This window comes from Medicago truncatula, chromosome 5 (assembly GCF_003473485.1).
Source record: "Medicago truncatula cultivar Jemalong A17 chromosome 5, MtrunA17r5.0-ANR, whole genome shotgun sequence".
Classification (NCBI taxonomy): Eukaryota; Viridiplantae; Streptophyta; class Magnoliopsida; order Fabales; family Fabaceae; genus Medicago; species Medicago truncatula.
In genome coordinates this window covers 36,690,353-36,716,823 of record NC_053046.1, presented here as the reverse complement: position 1 = coordinate 36,716,823, position 26,471 = coordinate 36,690,353, and the positions used below count along the sequence as shown (strand labels likewise).

At 31.6% G+C, this 26,471-nt stretch overlaps 2 protein-coding genes across 2 annotated transcripts; one reads left to right on the top strand and one right to left on the bottom strand.

Annotated features, from left to right (window-relative positions):
• Nucleotides 1–7,539: 7,539 nt before the first annotated feature.
• Nucleotides 7,540–11,867, bottom strand: LOC11421265 (phosphoinositide phospholipase C 6). The gene is made up of 9 exons (XM_003616584.4): nt 11,013–11,867; nt 10,581–10,777; nt 10,351–10,486; nt 9,998–10,258; nt 9,676–9,899; nt 9,471–9,588; nt 8,795–8,947; nt 8,616–8,702; nt 7,540–7,895 (listed from the first exon to the last, which is right to left on the bottom strand). Exons 1-9 carry the CDS (start codon nt 11,364–11,366, stop codon nt 7,602–7,604), a joined length of 1,824 nt encoding a protein of 607 aa, XP_003616632.1. The 5' UTR covers nt 11,367–11,867; the 3' UTR covers nt 7,540–7,601.
• A 4,024-nt stretch (nt 11,868–15,891) lies between these two features.
• Nucleotides 15,892–21,419, top strand: LOC11421264 (FACT complex subunit SSRP1). The gene is made up of 16 exons (XM_003616583.4): nt 15,892–16,045; nt 16,789–16,974; nt 17,158–17,263; nt 17,736–17,872; nt 18,038–18,121; nt 18,203–18,297; nt 18,436–18,544; nt 18,706–18,792; nt 18,885–18,977; nt 19,173–19,370; nt 19,474–19,619; nt 19,703–19,850; nt 20,267–20,365; nt 20,467–20,661; nt 20,798–20,876; nt 21,002–21,419. Exons 1-16 carry the CDS (start codon nt 15,992–15,994, stop codon nt 21,130–21,132), a joined length of 1,947 nt encoding a protein of 648 aa, XP_003616631.1. The 5' UTR covers nt 15,892–15,991; the 3' UTR covers nt 21,133–21,419.
• Nucleotides 21,420–26,471: the final 5,052 nt, after the last annotated feature.

The following is a 26,471-nucleotide window of genomic DNA, read 5'->3' as shown; positions in this document are numbered from 1 at the left end:
ATTTCTCAATGGATCGTCGTCTAATTCTTACAAAGTGAGCTCATGTACCATACTTAAAATGAGTATTTTTAAAAATCATTTCTCTCATTGGGACAAAGAGTGTTTATCTAAAGAGAAGGGATGTTTAGGTGTGAGAAATTTAAAAGTTTTTAATTTACATATTTTAGGGAAGTGGTGTTGGATGTTAAGGAGGGAGAATGATGGATTTTGGTATTAATTCTTCACTCATAATGTTACTAATAAAATATGGAATGATAGTAAGTTGTTTTGACACGAGCCATGGATGGTAGAGGATGTGGTAAAAAAGCGTTTTAGTAGGTTGTTTAATCTAGCCTTGGAGAAAAATGTTTATGTGAATGATATGGTGTTACGTAAAGGATTTGAGGAAGGTTGTTAGAGTTGGAGAAAAAAGTTGTTTGCATGGGAGGTTGAGTTGAGTTGGTGGAGGATTGTAAAGTTATATTGTCTAACATTTCTACATAACTTGTCAAAATCTCTTCTAGCCACTTGGTTCGAACCTATTGTTGGTGTTTCCCCTCTGATAACCTTATCCTTTATCTTGCATGGCTTTAATGATGGATTTTAGAGAAGTTGGGGATTTTAGATTATGGTATCTACTTCCCACGTGTATCTTAATGATTAAATATTTGAAATTGGCTCTAATTTACTCAAGACCAGATAGCCACTCTATGCCTAACCTCAAAGACCATCAGGCGTCTCTTGTTTACAACGGTGACAGGAGATGGTATAATATGTTTAGTAGGGTGAAGAATCGACCACATCAAGAGTTAAAACGATTTAAGATTATATCAATTGGTTAAAGCACATCTAAACCTTTCATTGAAATTCCAATGAATTCCTTTCCCAAACTATAGTTTTCAAGGGTCAGTTGAAGGAGGTATGTCCATTCATTGATTTGAACTTTAAATTTTTATGTAAATTCAACTACTCTTTGTTTATTTATATGAAATGTTATAAATGTTACAACAATTTATAATTATAATTGATTTATCTATTTATTTATGAAATGTTACGGATAATTTTATAATTGATTTATTTTTATTGTTGTCTTTCTACATATTTTAGGTATATAACCATAAGCCATGAATTTTTTCAACACTTAGTGTGAGATTATAAGGTGGAGGAAGTCTCAATTACCCCCAACCTTTAACCTAGCCCATCACATCTCCCCTTCTATCAATCCAAACTCGTCATCAATACTCATCGGAGGTATCAAGCTCGTTGGCGCGTCACCACCCTAAACCCAATCGGGGCTGATTATGCATCCGTCGACGCATCCTTGAGGCCTCAATATATTTTGTACCATTGATGCCATCTGTGCTTCTTGTTCAGATTGCATTTTACCACCGTCGTTTTGGAATCATCCCTTGATATGGGTTCGGTCAGTGATTTTCGTCAACATTGATCTTTTTTGTGTTGCTGGGTTTCTCGCAATGTTTTATAATTGAGATACTGGTAAAGATATGGACTGATTCACTTTTGATTTCTAAAAACCGTTGTAGTCGCATCCGCGGTGGTCGGTTGCTTTTAGATTTGCACTAAATAGTGGTGAGTGATGAACTAGATCGAGTCAGTTGTTGCTTATTTCTTCGCTTCGATCTTGTCTTGATTGGAAGGGTTGTTTAGCTTACAAGGGTTATTGATTATTGAATTTGTCTGTGTTGACGGTCAATTCATTCACAATTCCGGAAAAGATGGGTCTAGGTTATCTCTGGTTTGACAAAACGCTTGCGGATTTTTACACACCAACTTGTTTTGCAATTTGGTTTCGGACCTGACATTGGGTTCGTTGGATTGTCTTGTTGTGTATTTTTTTGCTACGCATTTGGTTTTAAAATACCACTTTTGTTAATATTTATTTATTATTGGTTAGGGCTAATTTGTGGATGATGGGTCAAGTTTATGCACTCTCAGTGCTCATTTGTGGATGATGGGACAAGTTTATGCACTCTCAGTTTTTTGTACTTTCTTTTTATTTATTGTCTATTTTATTTGCTTAAAAAAATATATGTTTTTTTTTAACAAGCCTTTACATATATATAGGTGCTTCCCTTGTATTAAGGCATCAATGTGCAACTGTCCACGTAAATGTAGCTCATTTGGTAGAAACAATGCATTATTATATGCAGAGACTGAAGTTGAACCTCAGACACCCTACTTATTTACTTTAAAAAATAAATTTAGTCATTAAACTATTTGAAAGAAAAAAAAAAAAAAAACCTCATCGTGCAACATGAACATAACATGGTATAGTGTAAGTGTTATCATGTTATGGTATTTTACGAAAATCCATAGACCAGATGGTTTTTAACGCTGCTTGGTGTCACATGTAACCAATATTAAGTTAAAATATATAAGTTTTTATTTTTAAGAAGTATCTTAAGCTTTCTTTTATGGAAAATGTTAACGAGTGTCATACGGGGCAATCTTTAAGACCTTGAAATGATAACTTTTTTTGAAATCTTTTGTAATCAATGTATTGAAAATTTAAATATTTGACTTTTCAACGAATAATTTCTTCTTTTAGAATGTTTAAAAAGTGTCCCGAAGACACTCGTTAACAAAACCCATATTTATTTTACCATATTTATTTAATAAATTAACATAATTAAAAAACAAAAATTTGTCCTATAAACTTAACTGGTCAGTTGACATAAACATTGTATAATATATACCGTGACAAATGTTTGAACTCTAAACATGTCACTTATCCGCCTTAACACATGAATATCAAGTCACCATATTACCTAAAATAATAATAAATAGTAATAATACACACATATTGGATAAAGTTCATTGTCGTCATTTACACATTTCAAACAACATTTTTTTTTTGTCAAGTAGCCTAGTGGCTAGAGCTCACACAATTTAATTGTGGAGAAGTGAAGTGTCCGGGGTTCGAACCCCGGCTCCTGCATATAATATGCAATATCCCTACCAACTGAGCTAAGCTCACGGGAATCAACACTTTTAATACATATACAAGCAGAAAATTAACTCTACAGAATTAATTCAATTACTTGTCCAAAAAATAATAATTAATTCAATTAAAATTGATTCTCACCACTATGAACCAAAACACACGCAGAAAGAAATATAGGAAAAAAGTCCCTTATCATGAAAAAAAAAACCCTGAAAAAAACATTATTAGAGATGCAGAAAATATATATTGCTTCAAAAATCAAATATATTACTGTAATACATTAGAAAAGAAAAGATAATATGATATATTATTGATGTAATAAAAAAAGAGATAAAAAAAATAAAAGTTATGGAATGAATGTACAAAAATTTTAGGGGTGTTTAGATATAAAGATGTATTAGATAATGATTGATAACATGTCATATGTTAGCTCCTTAAGAAAAAATGTCATGTGTTAATCGCAGTTTTCATAAGAACAAAACTTACATGATTTTTTTTAGGTGCATTGTATATGATTTTTTTACTTTTCACGTAAGATTCACTTATTTTCGTTAGGGTTAATTAAGTTTTTAGTCCCTAAAAAATAAAATCACACTTTTTAGTCCCTGTGACATTTTCCTTAAGCATTTTTAAATGCTTATGGAAAAATTTTATAAGGACTAAAAATGCTGATGGAAAATTTTATAGGAACTAAAAATGTTGATGGAAAATTTTATAGGGACTAAAAAATATGATTTTATTTTGTAGGGATTAAAAACAAAACTGTAAATATTTATAGGGACTAAAAACTTAATTAACTCTTTTCGTTATAACAAACTTTAGTGAATTTGAAAAATTATTAATAATCAAAAATATTTCTTATCATTTTATACATATGTGAAGAAACACAAAAAATGCAGAACTTCACTTACAATATATGAAAATAAGATACTACCATAATTACTTAACTACCCATATCTAATTTTCTTCCAAACTTTTTTCTTTATAATTTTAAGATTATTTTTGTCAAATCAACTATCAAAACTCACTTTGCTAAAACCCACTTTCTCACCTTTCTTTATTTAATAATAAATTTTTCTCTCTCATCTTTCTTTATTTATAATAATAATTTTTTTTTCTCTCTCTCTTATTTATTTATTTAATAATAAACTTTTCTCTCACCTTTATTTTTTAATAATAAACTTTTCTCTTTCAATCTCACCCTCCTCTCTTATCTTTTTCTTACCAACTTTCTTCATTTTCAACTCCATTTTCTCTATTAATTTTCAATTCGGTTTTACTAACAAGTTTTTTTTATAGAAGAAACTAACAAGTGTTGTTGTTATAGCAGAACATGATTTTGTATTTTACAATAACACTATTATATAATACGTTAATTATGTTTTTTCACGGGACACATTAATATTTTTCGCACTCAAACATATTAGTAAATAAAATCTATGATTATTTTTATTTATTAGCTTTTTTCATATCATCAATACTAAAACAAGAACAATATTATAATATACTTTGATTAATCATACTTCAATTTTTTTTTAAATGTATCACTAAAAAACCCGTTGGAGTGTACAATTGTAACACGAGACCCACTTTAGTAACTACAACGAGTGATCAATTTTTTTTTTTTTTTTAATATCTCTAATTAAACACCGCGATTGCCTAAATTTTATTAATATATTAATAAAATATATGTGGGTGTATGGGCTATATATTAATAAAAATATATATGAGTATATGTTTGTTTTATGGGAATATATTAATATATTCTTATTTCTGAAATTTAATGGAAACTATATATTGATAAAATACAAATGAGTATATGAACATATTTTAACAAAAATATTTCTTACTATATGTTTTTTTTTACGGGAATATGTTAGTATATATTTATTTATTTATGAAATGTATTTCATTTATTAGCTTTTTTAATATCGTCAATACTAAAACAAGAACAATATTATAATATATTATGATTAATCATACTTCAATTTTTTCCATTTTTTTTAAATGTATCACTAAAAAAACCATTGGAGTGTCTAATTGTAACACGGGACCCATTTTAGTAACTACAACGGGTGATCAGTTTTAATTAGTATTTTTTTAATATCTCTATTTAAACACCGCGACTGCCTAAGTTTTATTAATATATTCAAAAAATATATGTGGGTGTATGAACTATATATTAATAAAAATATATATGTGAGTATATGTTTCTTTTACGGGAATATATTAGTATATTCTTATTTTTGAAATCTAATGGAAACTATATATTGATAAATATATATGAGTGTATGGACTATATATTAATAAAAATATATTGATAAATATATATGAGTGTATGGACTATATATTAATAAAAATATATCTCACTATATGTTTTTATACGGGAATATGTTAGTATATGTTTATTTGTGAAATGTATTTTTTTTTTTTTAATATCGTCAATACTAAAACAAACAACAAAATTATAATATACTATGATTAATCATACTTCAATTTTTCCCTTTTTTTTAAATGCATCAATAAAAAACTCGTTGGAGTGTACAATTGTAACACGGGACCCATTTTAGTAACTAGAACGAGTGATCAATTTTAATTAGTATTTTTTAATATTTAAAAAAAAATTAGTATTTTTTAATACCTCTATTTAAACACCGCGACTGCCTAAGTTTTATTAATATATTAATAAAGTATATGTTGGTGTATGGACTATATATTAATAAAAATATATATGAGTATATGTTTGTATTACGGGAATATATTAGTATATTATTATTTCTGAAATCTAATGAGAACTATATATATTGATAGAATATATATGAGTGTATGGACTATAAATTAACAAAAATATATCTCATTGTATTTTTTTATGGGAATATGTTAGCATATGTTTATTTATGAAATATATTTTACGATAACAATATTCTATAATACATTAATTATGATTTTTCACGGGATGCTTATTAGTATTTTTCACACTAAAACATATTAGTAAATAAAAACTAGACTTAAATATGTATTTCATCCTTGCAATTAGGGGTCGTTTAAAAATTGGTCCCTGTATTCGCCAATCCTTGCAAACTAGCCTTGCAATCATTAATCATTTAAAATTTCGTCATTTGACTAACTTAATCACTGCCACACGTGAAATTCTAATTTTTCCCTTAAGAAGAGGACAAAATATTGAAGAAAGAATTGGAAACCCAGGGGTAAAATTGGAATTTCATGTGTGACAGGGATTGTCATGTCATCAAATTAGTGATGTGGCAGTGATTAAGTGGGGAGAGGGACGAAATTTTAAATGATTAAACAATGCAAGGGTAAATTGCCAGGATTAGCGATTACAGGGACCAATTTTTAAACGACCCTTAATTGCAAGGATGAAATACATATTTAAACCTAAAAACTATGATTATTTTCATTTATTAGCTTTTTTTGGTTACTATTTATTAGCTTTTTTAATATCCTCAATACTAAAATTTAATATATATTTGTTCAAATTAAAATTTAATAATTTTATCCCCGTGAGCTTAACTCAGTTGGTAGGGATATCACATTTTATATGCTGGGGCCGGGGTTCGAACCCCGGAAACTCCACTTCTCGACAATTAAATTGTGTGAGCTCTAGCCACTAATCTACTTGACAAAAAAATAATAATTATTTTATAATTTTTCATTACTACCGATCAATATATACATTATTATGCTTTAAATACTTTTCATATTTTCACTATGAACAAAAAAAAATCACTATGCCAAGCGCAGCCGAGACGCGACACGCGGCGGAGCCGCGGCCATACACCGCGGCGAAGCCGCGCTACCCGTGCTGTAGCACGGGTATCTCGACTAGTTTTTTATAAAAAGAAAAGTTGGTGTAAAGTGCTTTGCATTTAATGGAAAATCCTATGGTGAAGTCATGAAAATGACGTTTCTGATGAAGTTAACATTATAACATCAACACTGTAGTGAGTAACACTCCACTGTTTGTAAAGTGACATCAAAAGTTCAGTCATCATACTATCACCAATTCATCAGATTAACAAGACTACACTTAATCTAATTTTATCCAACCTTGTTTCAAGTGTAACACCCCACAAAATGTAACACACTATCACATAATATCATCAAATCTGTTTGCATGTTAAAGATGCCAACGATAAAATAGTACATGTAAGTTCAAGATGTTGCAAGCATTACTATATGAATTACTATTGATCATTAATCAGTAATCAACAATTTAAAAATGAATCAAACATTAAAATCAAAATTAACTTTTTTAAAAAAGTCAGTTTCCTGACTGCACCGTAGAAGCTCCCTTGCATTAATAGATATTATCATCACATGTGGCTGTTTTCAATTATATAACTGTTTCCAAATAAGTAAGAAGTACATTCCTAAGGAAAATATTGATTATACCAATTTCATGGTCCTGAGAGAATAATTTACCCCACAAGATGAATAGCATAAAATAAAATAAGAATATCAATATACGGTGGAGTGTTTCTTTTAGTGAATATTTTGTTTTTGTTTTTTTTTTTAATTTTATTTCTTTTTCTTGATCAAAAGTAATTAAAATAGTTGACAAAAAAAAAAAGTTAACCATTACAAAGAAGGAGGATTTATATCCCAGATGAATTAATTACATTACATCTACAATTCATTCAAATTGAAACCTCATTAACAACTTAACAGATTTAAATTGTTCACCCTTTTCATTATATAAAGGGATTGATCTAAATCCAAGTTTTATCTCTGAAACTGGCAAACATGTTTGTCCAGCAAAGTCATCTTTTCCTCCTTGATCTTTGTCTCTTACTTGTATCTGAAGTAAAGCAAGCTCTGGAACAGTCAAAGGGAATTCAAATTCTTCATTCCACACAGGAAACCAATTGTCCATTATTACTTTTGTTTTCTTCCTTGCAATGTCAGCAGGGATACCAACAATACCAATCTGTCACAAAAACCAATCCAATTGTAAGATAATCATATAATATAACAATGTTTGTTTGTGTTTGAGAAAACAACTCTTCAAGACTCGTGTCCACAATGTGCCGATTCAGTGGTAAGAGTTTGACCTAGTAACTTTAAGGTATGAATCTCAAATCCTACTACGAACAATTGTAAAATGGTCATGATCGTCATTTCAATTAATAATTATTTCTCCCTACCTCAATTTTTTTTTTCTATTAAAAAAACTCTTTAATACTCCTTGTTATGAGTGAAATTCGTAGTTTAAATTGCAGTTTGCGACACAACTGTTGTGGTGACGTACAAGTTTTGAAGGCCTTTGCAATTGCATTGCGACTGCATTAGTCACATTTGTCCACAATGTCAATGATCACAAGATAACCACGACATGTAAACCCTAATCTTACATTGATAATAGAAAGGAACTGCAGCAGCTATGCAATCGGACGCGTTAGCACAATTGGTCGAATTTCGTTAGCAAACATAGTATGTTATTTGTCTGTATTTTTTTTCATCTATATTCTTTTGAAAGCAGGGTTGCTTGTGTAACAAATAATATTAAGTTGGAATTAAGAGTCTAATAATTTTATGTTTGTTGCACAAGAATTATGAAAGGATAGTTGAAAATAATGAAGTGAGAAATAATCCAAAAATATTGGTTTCGACCAAAAGCAGCTAATATATAAGGAATTTTCAAACTTACCTTTGTGTAAAAGTCTGGGGGAGAGAACATATCAAAGTGTGTGGGACTAAAATCTAAGCTCCAACCATGTCCCATGTAAATTTTTACCTGTTATTAAATATGTTAACTTAACATTAAGCTGTCACCAAACAAAAGAATTTACCTTTTAAAATTGAATAATGTACTATGGTATTGTTTACCTTTAATGTCTTCTTCACTGGCATAATCCTTGTAGGATCAAACTCATTGTCACATTGAAGTTTCTGCATTAGAATTTCAGGCTTTTTTACATAACCACATCCTCCATTTGCTCTGAACATTCCTTGCATCAACCAGAGTGATTTTCCTAACCCCTATTGAGGAAAAAAAGTAGTAGGAAAGAAAAAGGTTAGCATTCCTTTAAAAGATATGATACAGTAACTTGCAAGCGAAGTTAATCCACTTGTCGTTAGGAAACAGTAACGCAGACACCGATAATAATTTGAAAAAGTAGAAGTCATTGAATGGGAGTACACCATGTGTTGATGTTATACACCGACGCGCCTTCAATCTAAAGTGTCACTGCCACATTATTCACCAATCTCTTGGTAGCAAAAATTTCATGCTGACATGCATACTAGATTGCTCCACATCAGAAAACAGCTGAATGATGTGACTCAGGTTTCAAAAAGCTCCCACTATCATTCCATTTCCATGAAAAGAAACACCACTTTCTAACAACATTTTCAATTTTTACTCTATATGTGGGTGGTCAAACCAAAAATGACATTTTGTTACAAATTTTCCTTTTTAATTGTGATAGAGAGAAAATGAAAGCTAATTTGAAAGAAAGCATTTCCGAAAACATCGAAAGCAGGTTGGTGACAGTTCCCTAACCTGCATATTGAATGCAACCATCTGAGCTCCATACATCCACCCAAGATGTGGCTTGAAATTTGTGGATTTGACGCGTGTCGCCCTAGGGTACACCCTGAGTATATTTTTTTGTGTGAATCTGGAAGAGTAACAGTTTGAATCAGATAAACCATAGGAGACTGTTAGGTACTAAAATTTGATTATAGCGTGCTCTTGTATCACATACCTAATGATGTCTGTTCCATGAGATTCTGAAGCCTTTTCTAAGGTTGTTTCGCTCCAACTTAAGCGTCTAAGTTCACCGTCAGTTTTCAATTTATCTTTCAAGCTACCCTTAAGTTTCTTATTTTGGATTGTTATTATACTTTTGTAATCCGGTGAACACTCTTGAAATAATCTTCGATGACATCCATATTTACCTGCGTCTCCCTCATCGCTATCACTTCCATTCTGATAAACACAAAAAAAAATTGTAACACAAGCACGCAAACCTTATTAATAGTACTTCAAGAGTACATAAAAAATAATGTATTGCTAGCATTTCTCACCGCACTATTAATCTCCACTTCAACTGTAGAATCTGGCGATTCCTTTCCCGATGATTCTTCTTCTGATGATTCACTAATTCCATCTAGAGCATGATAGTTGCCGTTGTCCTTGATCCGGTTGGACTTAAAATGTTCTTTCGGAGGTTTTGTTGATATAATAACTCTATTTTTCAATGATTCCGGTGAAGGAAATTCTGTTAAAGTTAAACATTCTGCTGGTTGAGGATAATAAAGCATTTCTCCAAATATTTGAGTTGCCATCTGCAACAAGATACAATGAAAAGAAAAAAAAGAAAGAAATGAATATTGAGATCAGAAAAGGAAAATTAAAAATAGAATAGTCTATTGCATACTTCTGCAAATTTCGCTCGAAGTTCTTCTGTAAGATGATCTTCTATAGTTATGATCACTGGATATTGAGATGCAACAAAACCATATTTCTTTATAGACTCCAAACATTTGATAGGTGATACAGGATTTGTAAGTGTCCTATGACAGTGACAAAAATGAAATAAGTTTTGTGTTGATTCGATTAAGATCATATAAAAAACCGATTTTATTGTTTATATAGTCTAAATAGTACCATCCATGATCAACTTTAATATCTTCTTTACTAGAAGTTGGCCATAAATCGAGTTCTATAACACGCACGCCTTGTTGCAGCGCCTTTATGATTGGTTCTTCACTGCAATCACTGCTTAGTTGATTTCCAGTAAGGAAGGAATTGTGTCCTGTATATATGAAATAATGTGACAATGGAGCACTCATATCATGATTTACCTGTAATGACATTTATTTATACTTTCTTGTTAGCAAAGTAAGGTCAATTAAATAAAAATACAAGAAAGGAGAAAAAGTAGCAACACTAGAAAACTTAAGGGAAATTGAAATCATCTGACTAAGATTGGACTATTCAGGTTCCGACTTTAGCAAATTTGGTTCAAAACATGAATCGTCTGATCTTCATCCAAAGACTCTGATTAACTGAATAACTAACATAATGACCATGTTTTACCTCAGTTTTGGAAGGACCATTGAAATCATCTAGGAACAAAAACCGGAAGATATCATCAAGGGCGATTTTCCTTTCTCTATGTTGATCAACATGAACCGTTTCCTGTTGTGTCCTTCTCAGCTGCAAAATCTTATCAACAATTTTCTCCGTATCCAATAACGTGAAATTCTCCTCGCCTTGATGCTCCACAAGAAACCGGTGTAATTGCTCGGTTGACATGTATGATCCACCTCCGGCAAACTCAGAAAAAATCTCCCTGAGGTCTTCAGGTGGAACCAGCTCAGTCACCTTATACTTTTTGATAAAGAACAAGACTCTTTTGTACTTGTTGTATGTTACCATCTTATTTCCCATGTTTTTCCTCTCAGTGTTCCTCAAAAGCTTTCCACACACAAAGTTTAATCACCAAAACATGCACTTATATAATGCATGATCAACTAGTAGAAAATCAAGAAGCTTCTTCTATGCAGAATCTCTTTCTCACTATGCTAACTACCATGCTTTTTTTGTTTCTATCTTCAAAAATAAAATATCTGTGTTCAATCATCTTTATGTAAATCAACATAACTAACAATTATATCCATTAACATAGTGAGAATAGTATTAGTATCTAATGCTGTGATTAGCTTTCACATAATGCAACCATATATTATACAGAAAAGCATTGAAACACTGACTTAAAAAATAAGACAAAGACTCAAAAGTTCAAGTGCATGTATGTTTTTTGAGAGTATTAGTATACGCACATGTTTTTTTTTCTTCAAGTTATATATTTATTACTACACACAGTTACACATGTATCATATGATTAATTGATTATATTCAACTGTGAAAGTGGATTCATTTTGGTTAAAAGTTTTGATTATTTTTTTCTCTATAATTTGTTCACTTTGCTTTACTTTTATGATCAACTCTTTTATATTCGCACTTCTTTATAAAGTAGATTAGTCCTTCTATATTGAGCATCTTCTTATATTTTGTGTGGATAGTTCTTTTGTATGGTTAGTTTGTTTCTACGTATATTAATTGCTTATGATCGGACTCCACTAACTTTATTCATATTCCACTTACTTTATAGGATTCTCTCCTCTTTAACTTGATGATTTTCATGGCTACTTATCTTTTTATTATTCCATATAATTTATAAACGACCATTTTTTAAGTGCTCTTTATTTCCAACTATTTGGACTTGACCTCATTTTATTCTTGGAGAAATCGGATGATAAATTATTGAGCTTATAATATCATTTCTATATCAACTTCTTAATTGGAATTTTTTTTTATAGAAAATTGTGCATTCAATGCATCGGACATTGTTAGTAAATGTTATAAGATTTTATTTCAATTATCATTGTTATGTTGATTATTTAGATTTTTATTTGGGATTTATATGCTTTTATTTCAACAATTGGGAAGTCAAATGAAGTTATTGAAATTTGGAATGCATATGAAATTTGGATGTTTTTATTCCTTTTATTTTACTTCAAAAATTTGTATGGATTATGCAAGAATCATGAATTTGTATGGATTATATATGATTTATGAAATTTGAATGAATTATGTATGAATGTTTAAAAATTGAAGTTTTTCGATAATTAAAAGAAGTTCTTCTTTATACCAAAAATTAAATAAATTCAAAAATATATAAATACCCGTGAATACTTGTGGATACAGGGGCGGACACGAGTATCATATTTATCCAACGGAACGGAAACAAGTACCATACTATTTGTATCTATAGATATTCATTGACATCCCTAATCATAAGAAGTCGCACGTCTCTTCGATCTCTGTTCAAGTTCTGACAACATGAATCTAATAAACTAATCCAACTAATGTCTCTCCATTTTCAACCCATGACACATCCGACACATATTTCCCTACATGGTGCATATAATAAGAGATTTTGCAGTGCATGTTTTTCTTTGGCCGGTTAAGTGCCCACTTTACTACACAATATAATATAATAATGACGTTTTTTTTTTGGTGAAAAAATTATGACTTTATAATGCCACCTTTCACAACTTAAGTGGCCCGTTTCTTGCATGATATGGCTGAAGAAAGGGGCGGTGGGTATATTTTGAATAAATTTACCGTAAATTATTTATAGGAAAAGAAATATTATTTAGAAGAGAACTTAGGTCAAGTTCTTACATGGTTTTTGGGTCTCAGTTTTAACCAAACTTGGTCCAGCTCAACTTATGTATAACCCTAGGTAATTTTGTGGTCTTGGTAATTTTGTTTTTATTGTCTCGATATTCATGAAATAAATTAGGAGAGAACTTAGAGCTTCAAGTTCTTTAGACACGATATTCACTTTGAACATCTTCAATGAGGTATATAAGAGGGTTTCATAGAAAAATGACCGAGTTGCTTATTTTCCCTACCCATTAGGAGAATATGAGTTAGCATATGTAACATATGGTACTTCATGCAAATAAAAATTGTGGATTGCTTCTTCTCTTTTGTTACAACTAGTGTGAATTGCTTAAGAGTTGCATAGTTTTTAACATTGAAGTAAAATGTATATGAGTTGCACAAATATAACATGACACTGTGGGAACCAGATGGTAGGAGTGCATGAAACTAAAGTAGTTTGCTTAGAAAATAATCAATAGAAATGCTCTTAAAATAGATGATTACTGTCACAAACTATTTATAGGGTGTGAAAAATTGTTTTAATGATTAAAAAAAGGACTTCTACGGAGTCAAGAAATTGACTTTTTTGAAAAAGTCAATTTTGATTTTAATGTTTGATTCATTTTTAAATTGTTGATTACTGATTAATAATCAATAGTAATTCATCTAGTAATACTTGCAACATCTTGGACTTACATGTACTATTTTATCGTTGAAATCTTTAACATGCAAACAGATTTGATAATATTATGTGATAGTCTTAAGTGTTACACTTTGTGGGGTGTTACGCTTATAATATGGTAGGATAAAATTATATTAAGTGTAGTCTTGTTAATATGATGAATTGATGATACTATAATGATTGAACTTTTGATGTCATCATACAAACGGTGAGGTGTTACTCATTACATTTTGGGAAATGCTAACCGGTGCCCCCGGGACACTGGTTAAGGGTATGAAAAAGGAAATTATATAGTAGTTAATGCATTGAAATTGTGTAATTAATTTATAATAATGTCAAAAACAGTTCCCTTTTATGGCAATAATTCCCTTTTATGGTATGCTTAACCCGTGTCCGGGGGCACCGGTTAGCAGGACCCTTACATTTTTTATGTTATAATGTTAATAACTTCACCAAAAAAATCATTTTTATGACTTCAACATAGAATTTTCTTAAAAATTGTATTTTTGTGAGAGGAACAATAAAAACTGCATAAACGACATTGCATCTTGGTTAATTAAATTTTAATGAGTTTTTTTTATTTTGTATTTTTGTACATATTTGTGAAATATACAAGAAAGAAATTGCCTAGCTATATCTGGAAAAACATTTATGAAGGTATGTAAATTCTCAATAGAGGTTGTCTCTAAAAAGTGGCAACCGATCATTTTGTTAGTACATGGGATGGGAGGATAACCAGCTACCTTTGCCAAATGGGGTATACTGTTTCAATTAGTGAGACCACAAACATGAAACGCAAGTTAAGTTGAATGCTCAATTGTCAACTCACAACTTCAGAAAGATTCATCTATTTCATATTCGATCACTTTAGTTCGACTAACCTTCATTCAACTACTATATATTCGATTAAAGCTCAATTCAATTGCTTGTCATGTGTTAAGCTAAAACTATTATTTTTAAAGAATATAATATTGGTTGAGTTTAATGAGGTGGTTAACGGTTCAAAACAACTTTGTACACACAAACAATCAAAACATCCTCAATTGTCACATAAATTAAAAATATTAATTGATGTATTGATTTTAAATGTTTTGATTGATTCTGTGTGCAAAATTGTTTTGGACCGTCAACCCACCATAATTAAACTCATACATAAGAGTGACTTATGTGACAAAAATTAGATTTTTTTAGCGTTAATATGTTAATTTTTTGAAGTAGAGTTAAGATGTTTTTAGTCCATCTAAATATATCAACTTTCACTTTAATCCTTCTAAAAATTTTCTTGTAACTTTGATCCCTCTAAATTTTTTGTTATCAATTCCGGTCTTTACAAAATTATCTTGTAAGTAGTTTTAGTCCATGTGCATACATGCTAAAATTAAATGTGTTTAATTATCCTTCAACTATTAAATTTTTGAATAATTTTTGTGGACATCTTTGTAACAATATAAAAAGCTCCTCTACAAAATTTAGATTTGTTTCTTAACATGGGACAAATTAGATATGCATTTTTAAACGTTAAAAACTTAAAGATAAAAATAATAAAAATTAAGAGCTAAAATGAAAACGAAAACATATGGAGTGTTCAGAACATTCTTTTTTTCAAATTCATTAAATAATTAACGCATTTGATTTATAACATAGATCAAATAAATAAGTTATTCAATGAGTTTAGAAAAAAAATTGCTAATATATGGGATAAGAGAAAATACCTTTTTTATGGGGTAAAATAAACATGAATATCACATTTTGAAAAAGAATCTGATATAAAATGGTATGATCCGTTTAGATTTCACATAATAAAACAGTGAATATTAAAAAGTTAGAGAAATTCTTTTCCATCTCCATGCTTCACACGGCCCTTGGAAATTCCAAAATTGCGGTTGGATTTTTTTAACTTTATAATTTAAAATGAGGTTTTCTATTTAACCGATCATATCTAGTGGGATAAATCTCGATTGTTGTTGTAAAATGAGGTTTTCCTATTCAGATTTTTTAATTACAAAGTGCAAAATGGTTTTTTCACCACTGGTGAGGAGGACAGGGCCCATTAAAATTGAAATAAATAGGTGCGAAATTTGTATTTCTGAGTTACGACAAGAGACAAGAGAAAGAGTGTAACCAACCTTCGTTCTTTCATTCCTGCGATCAGAAGGCAATGACTGACGGTCATCTCTTCAACAATATCACCCTCGGCGGCCGTGGCGGCACTGTCAGCTCTCTCTCTCTAGAATCTTCCATTTTCGTTTTCTCGATTTCACATTACATGCATCACTCAAACTTTTCGTAATTAAGAAAAAAAACCCTAATTTATTTTACTATTTTCTTTCTCTTTATTCATCGCTAATCCCTAATTATTATGATTATCGTTATTAGCATTCTAATTATCTATTTGTTTTGTAAATATTTTCAAAATTAGGGTGTTTGGTATTTGTTTCTCGTATCAAAACGGTTATTTTGATGCTTCATTGTGTCCGACGTGTCACTGTAGAACTCGAATTTATCTGTTCCAATGTGTCTTTTGTTGGTTAATTTGGTTCTCAAATGTGTCTTTTGTTAATTAATTTGGTTTTCGAGTGGATTTTCTATCTGTCAGTTTTTTTACTCGAAAAGTTTTTTGGTTATGCAGACTAACAAGCATTTGCAAAGTCATTTTTGTTCCAAATTTTTTATCTTCCAATATAAATCCTACTCAACCAAGCACACTGAATGATTTCATGTATAATTTATTTAAATATCCATAGGAAGGAGTCGAATATTCGCAGCCTTTCTACTTAATGTTGCATTGCTTGTCCCATGCCAATGATTTATCAATTTTCACTTTTATTGTTTTATAAAAGAACTATGATAACTGGGGGAAAATGAGTTTTTTGTTTTTAGCAAATTTGTAAATAAATAGGTGGCTAAATATAGTGATTGTTTTGTATGACATATGACATATTATCGGGGTTGCAGAATCCGGGGCAGATAAAAATATATTCTGGGGGAATTTTATGGAAGAGACAGGGGGGTGGTAAATCAATTGAAGTTGACAAATCAGACATAGTGAGCGTGACATGGATGAAGGTTCCAAAGAGTAATCAACTTGGTGTTCAGATCAAAGATGGGTTGTTCTACAAATTCACTGGATTTCGTGATCAGGTTACTTTCTGCCCCTCCTGAATGTCCAATTACATATATTTGTAGACTAAGGAATTCAAATATCTGGTTTGTTTTCTTATGTTTGTTCCTTTGACTAACATTTTGACAGATATAGATATTAATGACTGGGACTTAGATTGGCATCACATATCATTTCTTATGTTGATATTTTCTATTTTGCAGGATGTTGTAAGTTTGACCAGTTTTTTCCAAAACACCTTTGGAATAACTGTAAAGGAGAAGCAACTTTCTGTTAGTGGGCGCAATTGGGGAGAAGTTGATTTAAATGGTCAGTGATGTTTACATGAACTGACTAATGTGTTGAAATGGATATCTTTCCTCTTGATGCTTTGCGTCTTTCTCAGACATCTCTCTTTGTCATCATTACTTGTTATACTATGAGAAAATTTGTTTTGAGAGAAAAAAAAAATATTTCACACTGTGTTCTGTATAACACGTAAACATCACAAGAACATGGTATGCTGATATTTTCAGCAAGGGGTAGCACTCTACTAAGATATTCAGTTGATACCATTCATCTTATACTTAAGATTGTGGTTTTTCTTGGGGTTGGGGTAGAGGTGGGGTTTGCTTGGCTTCTCAAAAAGGACCTTCCTCTCATTCTTGTTTGTGTTGCCACTTGCCAGCCACATGCCGTCTTTCTCTTCATAGCAGAGAGAGCTTGTTTAATAGAATTTTTTTACTACTTTTATGAAGTTCTAATACTGGTCGACATTCTTATGCTTATATTTCCATTTCAGGAAATATGCTGGCTTTCATGGTTGGCTCAAAGCAAGCTTTCGAAGTGCCTTTAGCAGACGTCTCACAAACTAACCTTCAAGGGAAAAATGATGTGATCTTGGAGTTCCATGTGGATGATACAACCGGAGCCAATGAGGTATATCTATATAATCTTCTGAGTTTTAATGAGTACAGTTCGTAACAGCTTGCAGCTGGTTAAAGAAAACCTTCCTTATCCAAATTGGACTTGGAACAGTAATGTGGGCTGTGGTTAATTTGGGTTTGCATTTTTTATGGTCTAATATTATTCATATGATCTCAGAAAGATTCGTTGATGGAGATAAGTTTCCATATACCGAATTCCAACACCCAGTTTGTTGGTGATGAAAATTGCCCCCCTGCTCAGGTGAGTTTGTTCACGAGGTTAATAAATTTCATGTTAATAAATTATATGTAACCTAAGTTTGCATAATATTTTTCGTATCAGGTTTTCCGTGATAAAATAATATCTGTGGCCGACGTTGGTGCTGGAGGTGAAGATGCTGTTGTTACCTTTGATGGTATTGCAATCCTTACACCAAGGTAACCTTTTAAATACACAGACATGTTCATTAACTAGTTTCTGTTTCTTATCACTGCTTTGCATACTTCTGATTCCGTTTACAACCTTTCAAGAGAAAGATCAAATATCTAATGATAGAAATTTGTGTTACTCTGCAGGGGAAGATATAGTGTCGAGTTACACCTGTCATTCTTGCGGCTTCAAGGACAGGCTAATGATTTCAAAATCCAGTATAGCAGTGTAGTTCGACTATTTTTACTTCCTAAGGTTTATTTTCTGATCTATTGCTTTCATTTCACTGATATTGGTTTTCTTATTAGCTATTAATATAGTTTATCAGCCAACCATGCCTTAAGATTGATGCTTTTCTCTGGACTTGTTAAGTATACTGACAACTTCTCCTGTCAACTGGCTGTATGTATCTGTAGTCTAATCAGCCACATACCTTCGTCGTTATTAGTCTCGACCCCCCTATTCGAAAAGGACAAACTTTGTACCCTCATATTGTGATGCAGGTAATTTCTCATGGGTTTCTGGTTTACTAATTTAGGTGATACATATTTTGCGTTGTTCTGAAGCTAACATTGTTTTGCTCATTTCTGTATAGTTCGAAACTGATTATGTGGTTGAAAGTGAATTGGCATTAAGTGAAGATCTGTATAACTCTAAGTTCAAAGACAGATTGGAGTTGTCGTATAAGGTATTGCCTAAACTGTTGATTATTGATTTGTTGATATACAACCCCGAGGTGCTGTTCTTGAGGGATGCTTGGGAAAATAGAAACAGCATAATTTTAGTTGATTGATTGATGTGTAAATTTGGCACTATGGGTTGTGCATATTGCATCTGATGCAATGTAATAGTTGATATGTTTCATTTACAATTCAATAATCAGGGGCTTATCCATGAAGTGTTCACCACAGTATTACGTGGCTTGTCTGGGGCCAAAGTTACTAAGCCTGGAAAATTTAGGAGTTGTCAAGATGGTTATGCAGTGAAATCATCTCTGAAAGCTGAAGATGGAATTTTGTATCCCCTTGAGAAGAGCTTCTTCTTTCTACCTAAACCTCCCACTCTTATTACTCATGAAGAGGTGAAATTTGAGTTCTGTTTACTGACCATCATATATTAAATACTGGTTGTCATGCATGATATCACCTGTTAGAGGTTTTGATTGTTTCGTTGTTTCTGACTAGATTGACTATGTGGAGTTTGAGCGACATGCTGCTGGTGGGTCAAATATGCATTATTTTGACCTTCTTATCAGACTAAAATCTGACCAAGAGCACCTCTTTCGTAATATTCAGAGAAACGAGTACCACAATTTGTATGGTTTTATCAGGTAAATGTTACCTCATTGCCAAATTTTACTTGGCAACTAGTTGTTTGTCATATAAACAACTCATTCCTTACCTGAACATGCAGTTCAAAGGGCTTGAAAATTATGAATTTAGGAGATGCCCAACCAACTACTGGTGTGGCTAAGGTTCTTGAGGGTGATGATGATGATGCTGTTGATCCACATCTTGAGCGCATCAGAAATGAAGCTGGTGAAGATGAAAGTGACGAGGAGGTGCCTAATCTATATTTGATATAATTTTTTATTTTTATCCTCATATTTTGTTTGTGAGTAGCATTTAGTATATTTGCGTTCTAATTTAAGTAAACAAGGATCATATTAATTTATATCCAACAACATTGGAAAATATTTGAGCATGGAAAAAACATAAAGTGATGTTTGAAGTGTGCTTACATTTCTGCGTTGCATTCACAGGCTTGCATTTCTGTTGTTTTGCAGCCAGACTATTGTTTATTATCTATCCCTTTTTGCTTTCCTGTGTTTTCTGTATTGCATATTATTATAGTTGTGTGCATTTGTTCTGGACTTATATGCACACTACTATGTCTTATGGCGGGGTTCCCTGTGGAAATATTTTTTGGTAGTCTCGTTTGCTTTTGTATATATTAATCGGTGGAAAATATCTACAGGATGAAGACTTTGTTGCCGAAAAGGACGATGAAGGGTCTCCTACTGATGATTCTGGGGCAGATGATTCTGATGCTAGCCAAAGTGGTGATGAGAAAGAGGCATGTGATTTGTTTTATGTTCCTTTATTATCTTGTGATGCCTCACCTCTACTCTTTACATCTTTGGTATTCCTGACACCTTAATGATGGCCAATTTTCAGATACCTGCCAAAAAGGAACCAAAGAAGGATCTGTCTTCTAAGGCATCTGCTTCTACTTCTACTTCTACTTCTAAGAAGAAATCAAAAGATGCAGATGAAGATGGCAAAAAGAAAAAACAGAAGAAGAAAAAGGATCCAAATGCACCCAAGAGGGGAATGTCTGGATTCATGTTCTTTTCTCAAATGGAAAGAGAGGTGTGTTTTATGTTATATATATGCCAATGGTGTCGTTTTGGATTTGGGTGTGTGGAAATGATCATTTCCCTTCTGCAAGATTGTCTACAACCATCGATGGAGAAATTTCAAACGGTTTTTCTTTTTTTAACGACAGAATATAAAGAAAGCTAATCCTGGGATTTCATTTACGGATGTGGCAAAGTTACTTGGAGAAAACTGGAAAAAAATGTCAGGTATGGCTGTTTGACAGTTGTTTCATTTTATATGCAGTTCCATTTTCGCATAATGTCATTCTCGATCACTGATAAAATCCTATCATGTGTTACTAAGTTGTCATTTCTGTGTGTTGAATGCACAGCTGAGGAGAAGGAGCCATACGAGGCAAAAGCTCGTGTTGATAAAAAACGTTATGAGGATGAGAAGATTGTCTACAATGCTCAACCACAACCGATGAATATTGATTCAGGAAATGAATCTGACAGTGCCTAAGGCTGCTTTGACATTGAAATTAATCCAGTTAGCTTCTGTTCGTTTTATGGTTGCTATCATGAAAGGCAAATAACATATATGTCATTCTGTGATATATTATTTCTATTCTCTTATGATAAATTGGCGGAAATTTTTGCTCCTAGGGATGACCTAATAACTTGTTAAATTCACTGGAATGTTCTCTGGGGTTGGTTATAGAAGGATGAGGTTTATGTTAACATACTGATTACATAACTTGTTTCCCACAATTTTGCACCAATTAAATAAATTCTGATTTCTTTTGTTCATTTCAGGTTTGCATTATGATTTTTGATTATGCACTTGTACCCGATTAAATGTGATGGTTAAAACTAAATTGTTTAATGAGTAATAGGTTACTGAAATCTTACAATTTTAGTTAGTTAAAGTCTAAAGAGTATTTTCGAAATGATATCATTAAATAGGGTGAAGTTAGTAAAAAAATTATTTATATTTTGGACTATTAAATTAAATGTTTTGTTTAGATTTATAAAATAAAAAAGCAAGCTATGGTATTTCATTCAGTTAATAGTTAAGGACTTAAGTATTTCCTTGGTTGAGTTACATTGCGATCAAAACTGAACTAGTGAGAAAACTAGTTTTTGAGCTGAGATATGACTTCATTTAACATTGGGAACAAGTGAATGGTTAAGTCATCATTGTTTACCATAGATTTGTCCTTCCTAGAATAGACCCCTGAACTTGGTTCATATGAAGTGAAGAAGTCAAGAACTGTTATTTCAACAACCCATGGTTTTTTATTCAGTTATGATAATCGAACACAAAATATTAGACACTAACACAGACACCATAGCTTAACCAAACATACACTATATGTAAAGTCCGTTCGTTGGTGGATTCTTGAGAATATAACAATCCCCATATCATCAGTTAAAGAAGTGGAAAATATACTGAAAATGATTTGATTTATAACATCCAATAGTATCAATATTGAAACAGAAAGAAAATGGTAAACAAGCTTACAAAACATTCGTAAGATAAAGTTTAAAAATAAAATAAGATGAAATATTTTCTTATCATATCAATATCAACCTTTTATTACATTTTTATTGATACACTATGATTGCCGCACGATATCTCATTACTCAATTTGTAATTGAGGAGGATGGAATAGAATTGTTATCATCTAAAGGAGGTTTTCCACACTTACATTGATTCTTAATACATGGGCAAGTAAAAGTGCCGCTAACTTTGCATGGTTTTGGTGATACACAGGGCCAGCTCACAATTGGATGTTGTGCTTCTGATTTCATGCATAAATCTACATACAAATACAACAAAAGAATATCATAACTAATTTGCTTGTGATATATATGGCATAAGTCAATAAACCAATATATTTAGTCTTTAACATTTTGACAACAATGGTTAAATTGGTGAGTGTTCAAAATTTATTTGGTTTTTGCTGGTTTAGGGACTAAATTGAAGATACTATTTAAAGGGTGATTTGGTAAATAAATCACAATATGATATTTCATAAAAATAAAAATATCTATGGGAAATTCAATCGTCGATTTCAAACCTGATGCAACGATGAAGAAAGCAAATAAAAATGCCAATGTAAGAGTAGTAGAGTTCCTTGTGTTCATCTTGTTCATAGATTATGAGTTCTTTGTTTTTTTTTTCTTTTCCCAATGACATGTATAAATGGAGAACCTGCCTTGACCATTGAATACTTTTTTTTTATTTTATTGATATGTTAAATCAATTATTTCCTTTAATATAAATATAAAATAGTAAACATAATTAATCTATATTCATCTGGTCAACAATTCAAATCGGTCAAAAAAGAAAAAGGGCAAATTAATATTTTCAAAACAAAAAAGGACAATAACATGAAACTATCGAATCATCTTTAAAAAACAGAAAAATGAAACTATGAAATCAATGTAACTTTTGGACATATAAACAAAGTACATAATTGATATTCTAAAGAATAATTATAAAATACCATCAGTAACTCCTCTTTTGTTTGATATTGACTATGCATACAATATATATATGGATCTTATATATAAGAGAAAAGGTTGGTTCTTTAGATTAAATAGTCTTTATTTTCTTTAAAAGATACTACTTCTCTCCCTAAATACAAGACTCTTTTTTAAAAAAAAATTATCTCCTAAATACCTTTTCTTTATATCTTTTTCTTCAATCAACATTAAATACTATTTTGAAAATATACATTACCTTTCTCTTAAAGGATAAAATTGTAAAATCAATAGTAATTACAAATAAATTTATTACCATTATCAATTTTCTTAATTCCTGTTATTTTTTTAAAAAGGCCCATAATTAGGGACGGAGGTAATAATTAAGTCTATGAGAAGGTAATTATCACTCTTTATTGTTCATTGTAAGTCTTTCTCTCTCTCCCTCAATTCTGATCCATCGTAGGGATTGTTTTCGATTTTTGCTTTTAAACTGTCTTTCTTTTTTTGAGCAAAAACTTTATAGTCTTATTATAATTAGTTAAGTTGGACCTGAAAATTAGCAGTGAGACATTACATTTATCTTTTTTTTTTTAGCAAATTACATTTATCTTTTTGTACCTTACTAGTATAGAAAATACATCTTATACAAGTACAGAAATTGCATCTTAATATTAGTCTTGATGGATGCTAAAATTTGAAAAACATTCAACTTTATATTTACACATCTTACTGTTGAGTGCTAAAATATGAAAAACATTTGATTATATTTACACATCTTTACAAGTATAGAAAATGCATCTCGTTAAGGTGAAATCTATACATTTTCAATATTAGTCTTGATGAGTATGAGGGATTTTAATCAGGCGATCTCAACGATATATATCTCATACACACAAGCATACATTCAAAAATATTATAAGCATACATCTCGTTAATTAAACATATTTTTCATACATAACATAGATAAAACAATAAAAGATCACATACATCAAATGATAAAAGATTAGGTAGTATAGTTATGGTCACCGGACTCAAAAGACAAAATAAATAAATTATTTTACAAGCCTTTAGTCTATGAGTTGATTTCTCAAATCTCTCCTCTGATGTCCTTATTTGGCGATGCTTCCCATCATCACAAACAAATTACAATTATTTAAATTAAATAAGTGTCAAGACACACACATACCGTATATCAAAATAAACTACGATACGTATGTCGTATTTAAAAAGAATAAAATGCGTTGTCAAAAGGTACTAATACCATAACTATACTAATTAATTGATTAAAATTAATTATTAAACCAATAGAAATCATGTGATCGTCCATGTGAGCTTAGCTCAGTTGGTTGGTAGTATTGCATATTATATGTGGTTTAGAGACAATGCATAATATATGCAAGGTTCGGGATTCAAACTCCGACCACCACAAAAAAAAAAAAGAGGGGATCAAAGATAATTTTTCGAGCAAAGACAAACTTAGGTCATTTTATAAATAATTAAAGAGTATAAATAAGGGGGACATCATGAAATATATGGGTTTAGGGTATGTACAATCTTATTTGCTTGCCTCCTAACATGATTCACAACGGAAATATTGTGAGTTAATAAAAGGTCCTTACATCTAGCGAAGATGTCTCCAATCTCATTTTGCCAACAATAATTTTGTAGTCAAATTCGAAAATTACGGATAACATGTCTCGAGCAATAGCAAACTTGATGGCCTCGTATAAACCCAAAGCTTCAGGCAGGGGGCAAGAGCTGCGAAACGAAATTCGACACTCTTGACACAAGGTTACTTGATGAGTTACGAAAGCGAAATCCATAACATGTGATTCACAACGGAAATATTGTGAGTTAATAAAAGGTCCTTACATTTAGCGAAGATGTCTCCAATCTCATTTTGTCAACAATAATTTTGGAGTCAAATTCGAAAATTACGGATGACATGTCTCGAGCAATAGCAAACTTGATGGCCTCGTATAAACCCAAAGCTTCAGGTAGGGGGCAAGAGCTGCGAAACGAAATTCGACACTCTTGACACAAGGTTACTTGATGAGTTACGAAAGCGAAATCCATAACATGTGATTGTGTTGTTGTTGAAGAGTGCACAATCAACATTACACTTCAAGTGGGTAAGTTGCGGTTTGAACCATGAAAGCACATGTTGCACATTCTGACCTCGATTCTTATGTTGTTGTATACAATGCCTATCCGTTGAGAGTATATTTCGCTCGTCACACAATGACTGGAGACGGAGAATTTGAATTCTCCACAATTTAGAATTACGGTTTTTCCACAATCTCCCTAGCATCCAAGGGCGGATCTAGTGTTAGGCATGGTGTGGCACAAATCAATGTGTGGTCCAGTGGTAGATAGTCCTTTATTTATAGTCACGTCCACAGTTCAACTCCGAGAACCGTTGTTTTTAAGAAGAAAATCATCAAAAGTGTGGTGGATGAGATTCAAACCTGAGACATAGAAATGTAACAAACTTACCTTAGCCACTTCGCTATAGTGCTTTTTCTGTTTAATTTTTGCATTACTAATATATATATCGTATTATAAATCAAATGTACACTAAAAAAAAAAAATCTTTTATAATATTGCCACACCAAACCATCATTCTAGATCCGCCCCTGCTAGCATCATTGACACCATGGACTGTTGTTCAGAAGTCAACCTATCAAAAGAATCAAATAAGAGTGAAGTAAATTGTTAGTGGTGAGCATCAAGTTGCAGATTATGGGGTCAAGTTGCACCAATTCCCAATAGTTTAGAGCTTTTGGGCAGACAAAGAAGATGTGAATTTGAGTTTTCGCCATCTCTTCATAATACACACAATTATCAGCGCAGGGTATTCCTCTCTAAATCAGCCGAGAACGTGTGTGGAGGCAGCCATGAGCTACCCGCCAAAGAAAAGAGCGAACATATTTATAAAGTTTTGAGAATAATTCATGATTGAACAATGAGCAGCATGACGCCAAAGAACGACGATACCACCACTATGGCCAATACAGTCAACAGAAAAGTGGTGATCAAAACCAATTGAATACTTTATTATTATTGGATAATGTTTCAATGAGGATAACAAACAATGTCAGGTGTATAGACACAGACAAGGTATTTTATACAGGGAACTGCCTTGACGTTTCCTAGGCCAAAATAGTTCCAAGCTATTACATATTCATGACTCCCGACAGGCCCGGGAGCCAAGCTCTGCCGATAAAAAATGATCAACCACAGTTGAAGATTTGCTCTGCACTACTTTCATTGGTGTTGGCTGGCTGATGCTTTTCCCATGTGACAAGGTATTATGAATTACTACCTCATTTTCCTCCTCAAATAATGTTGCATTATGAGATGATAATT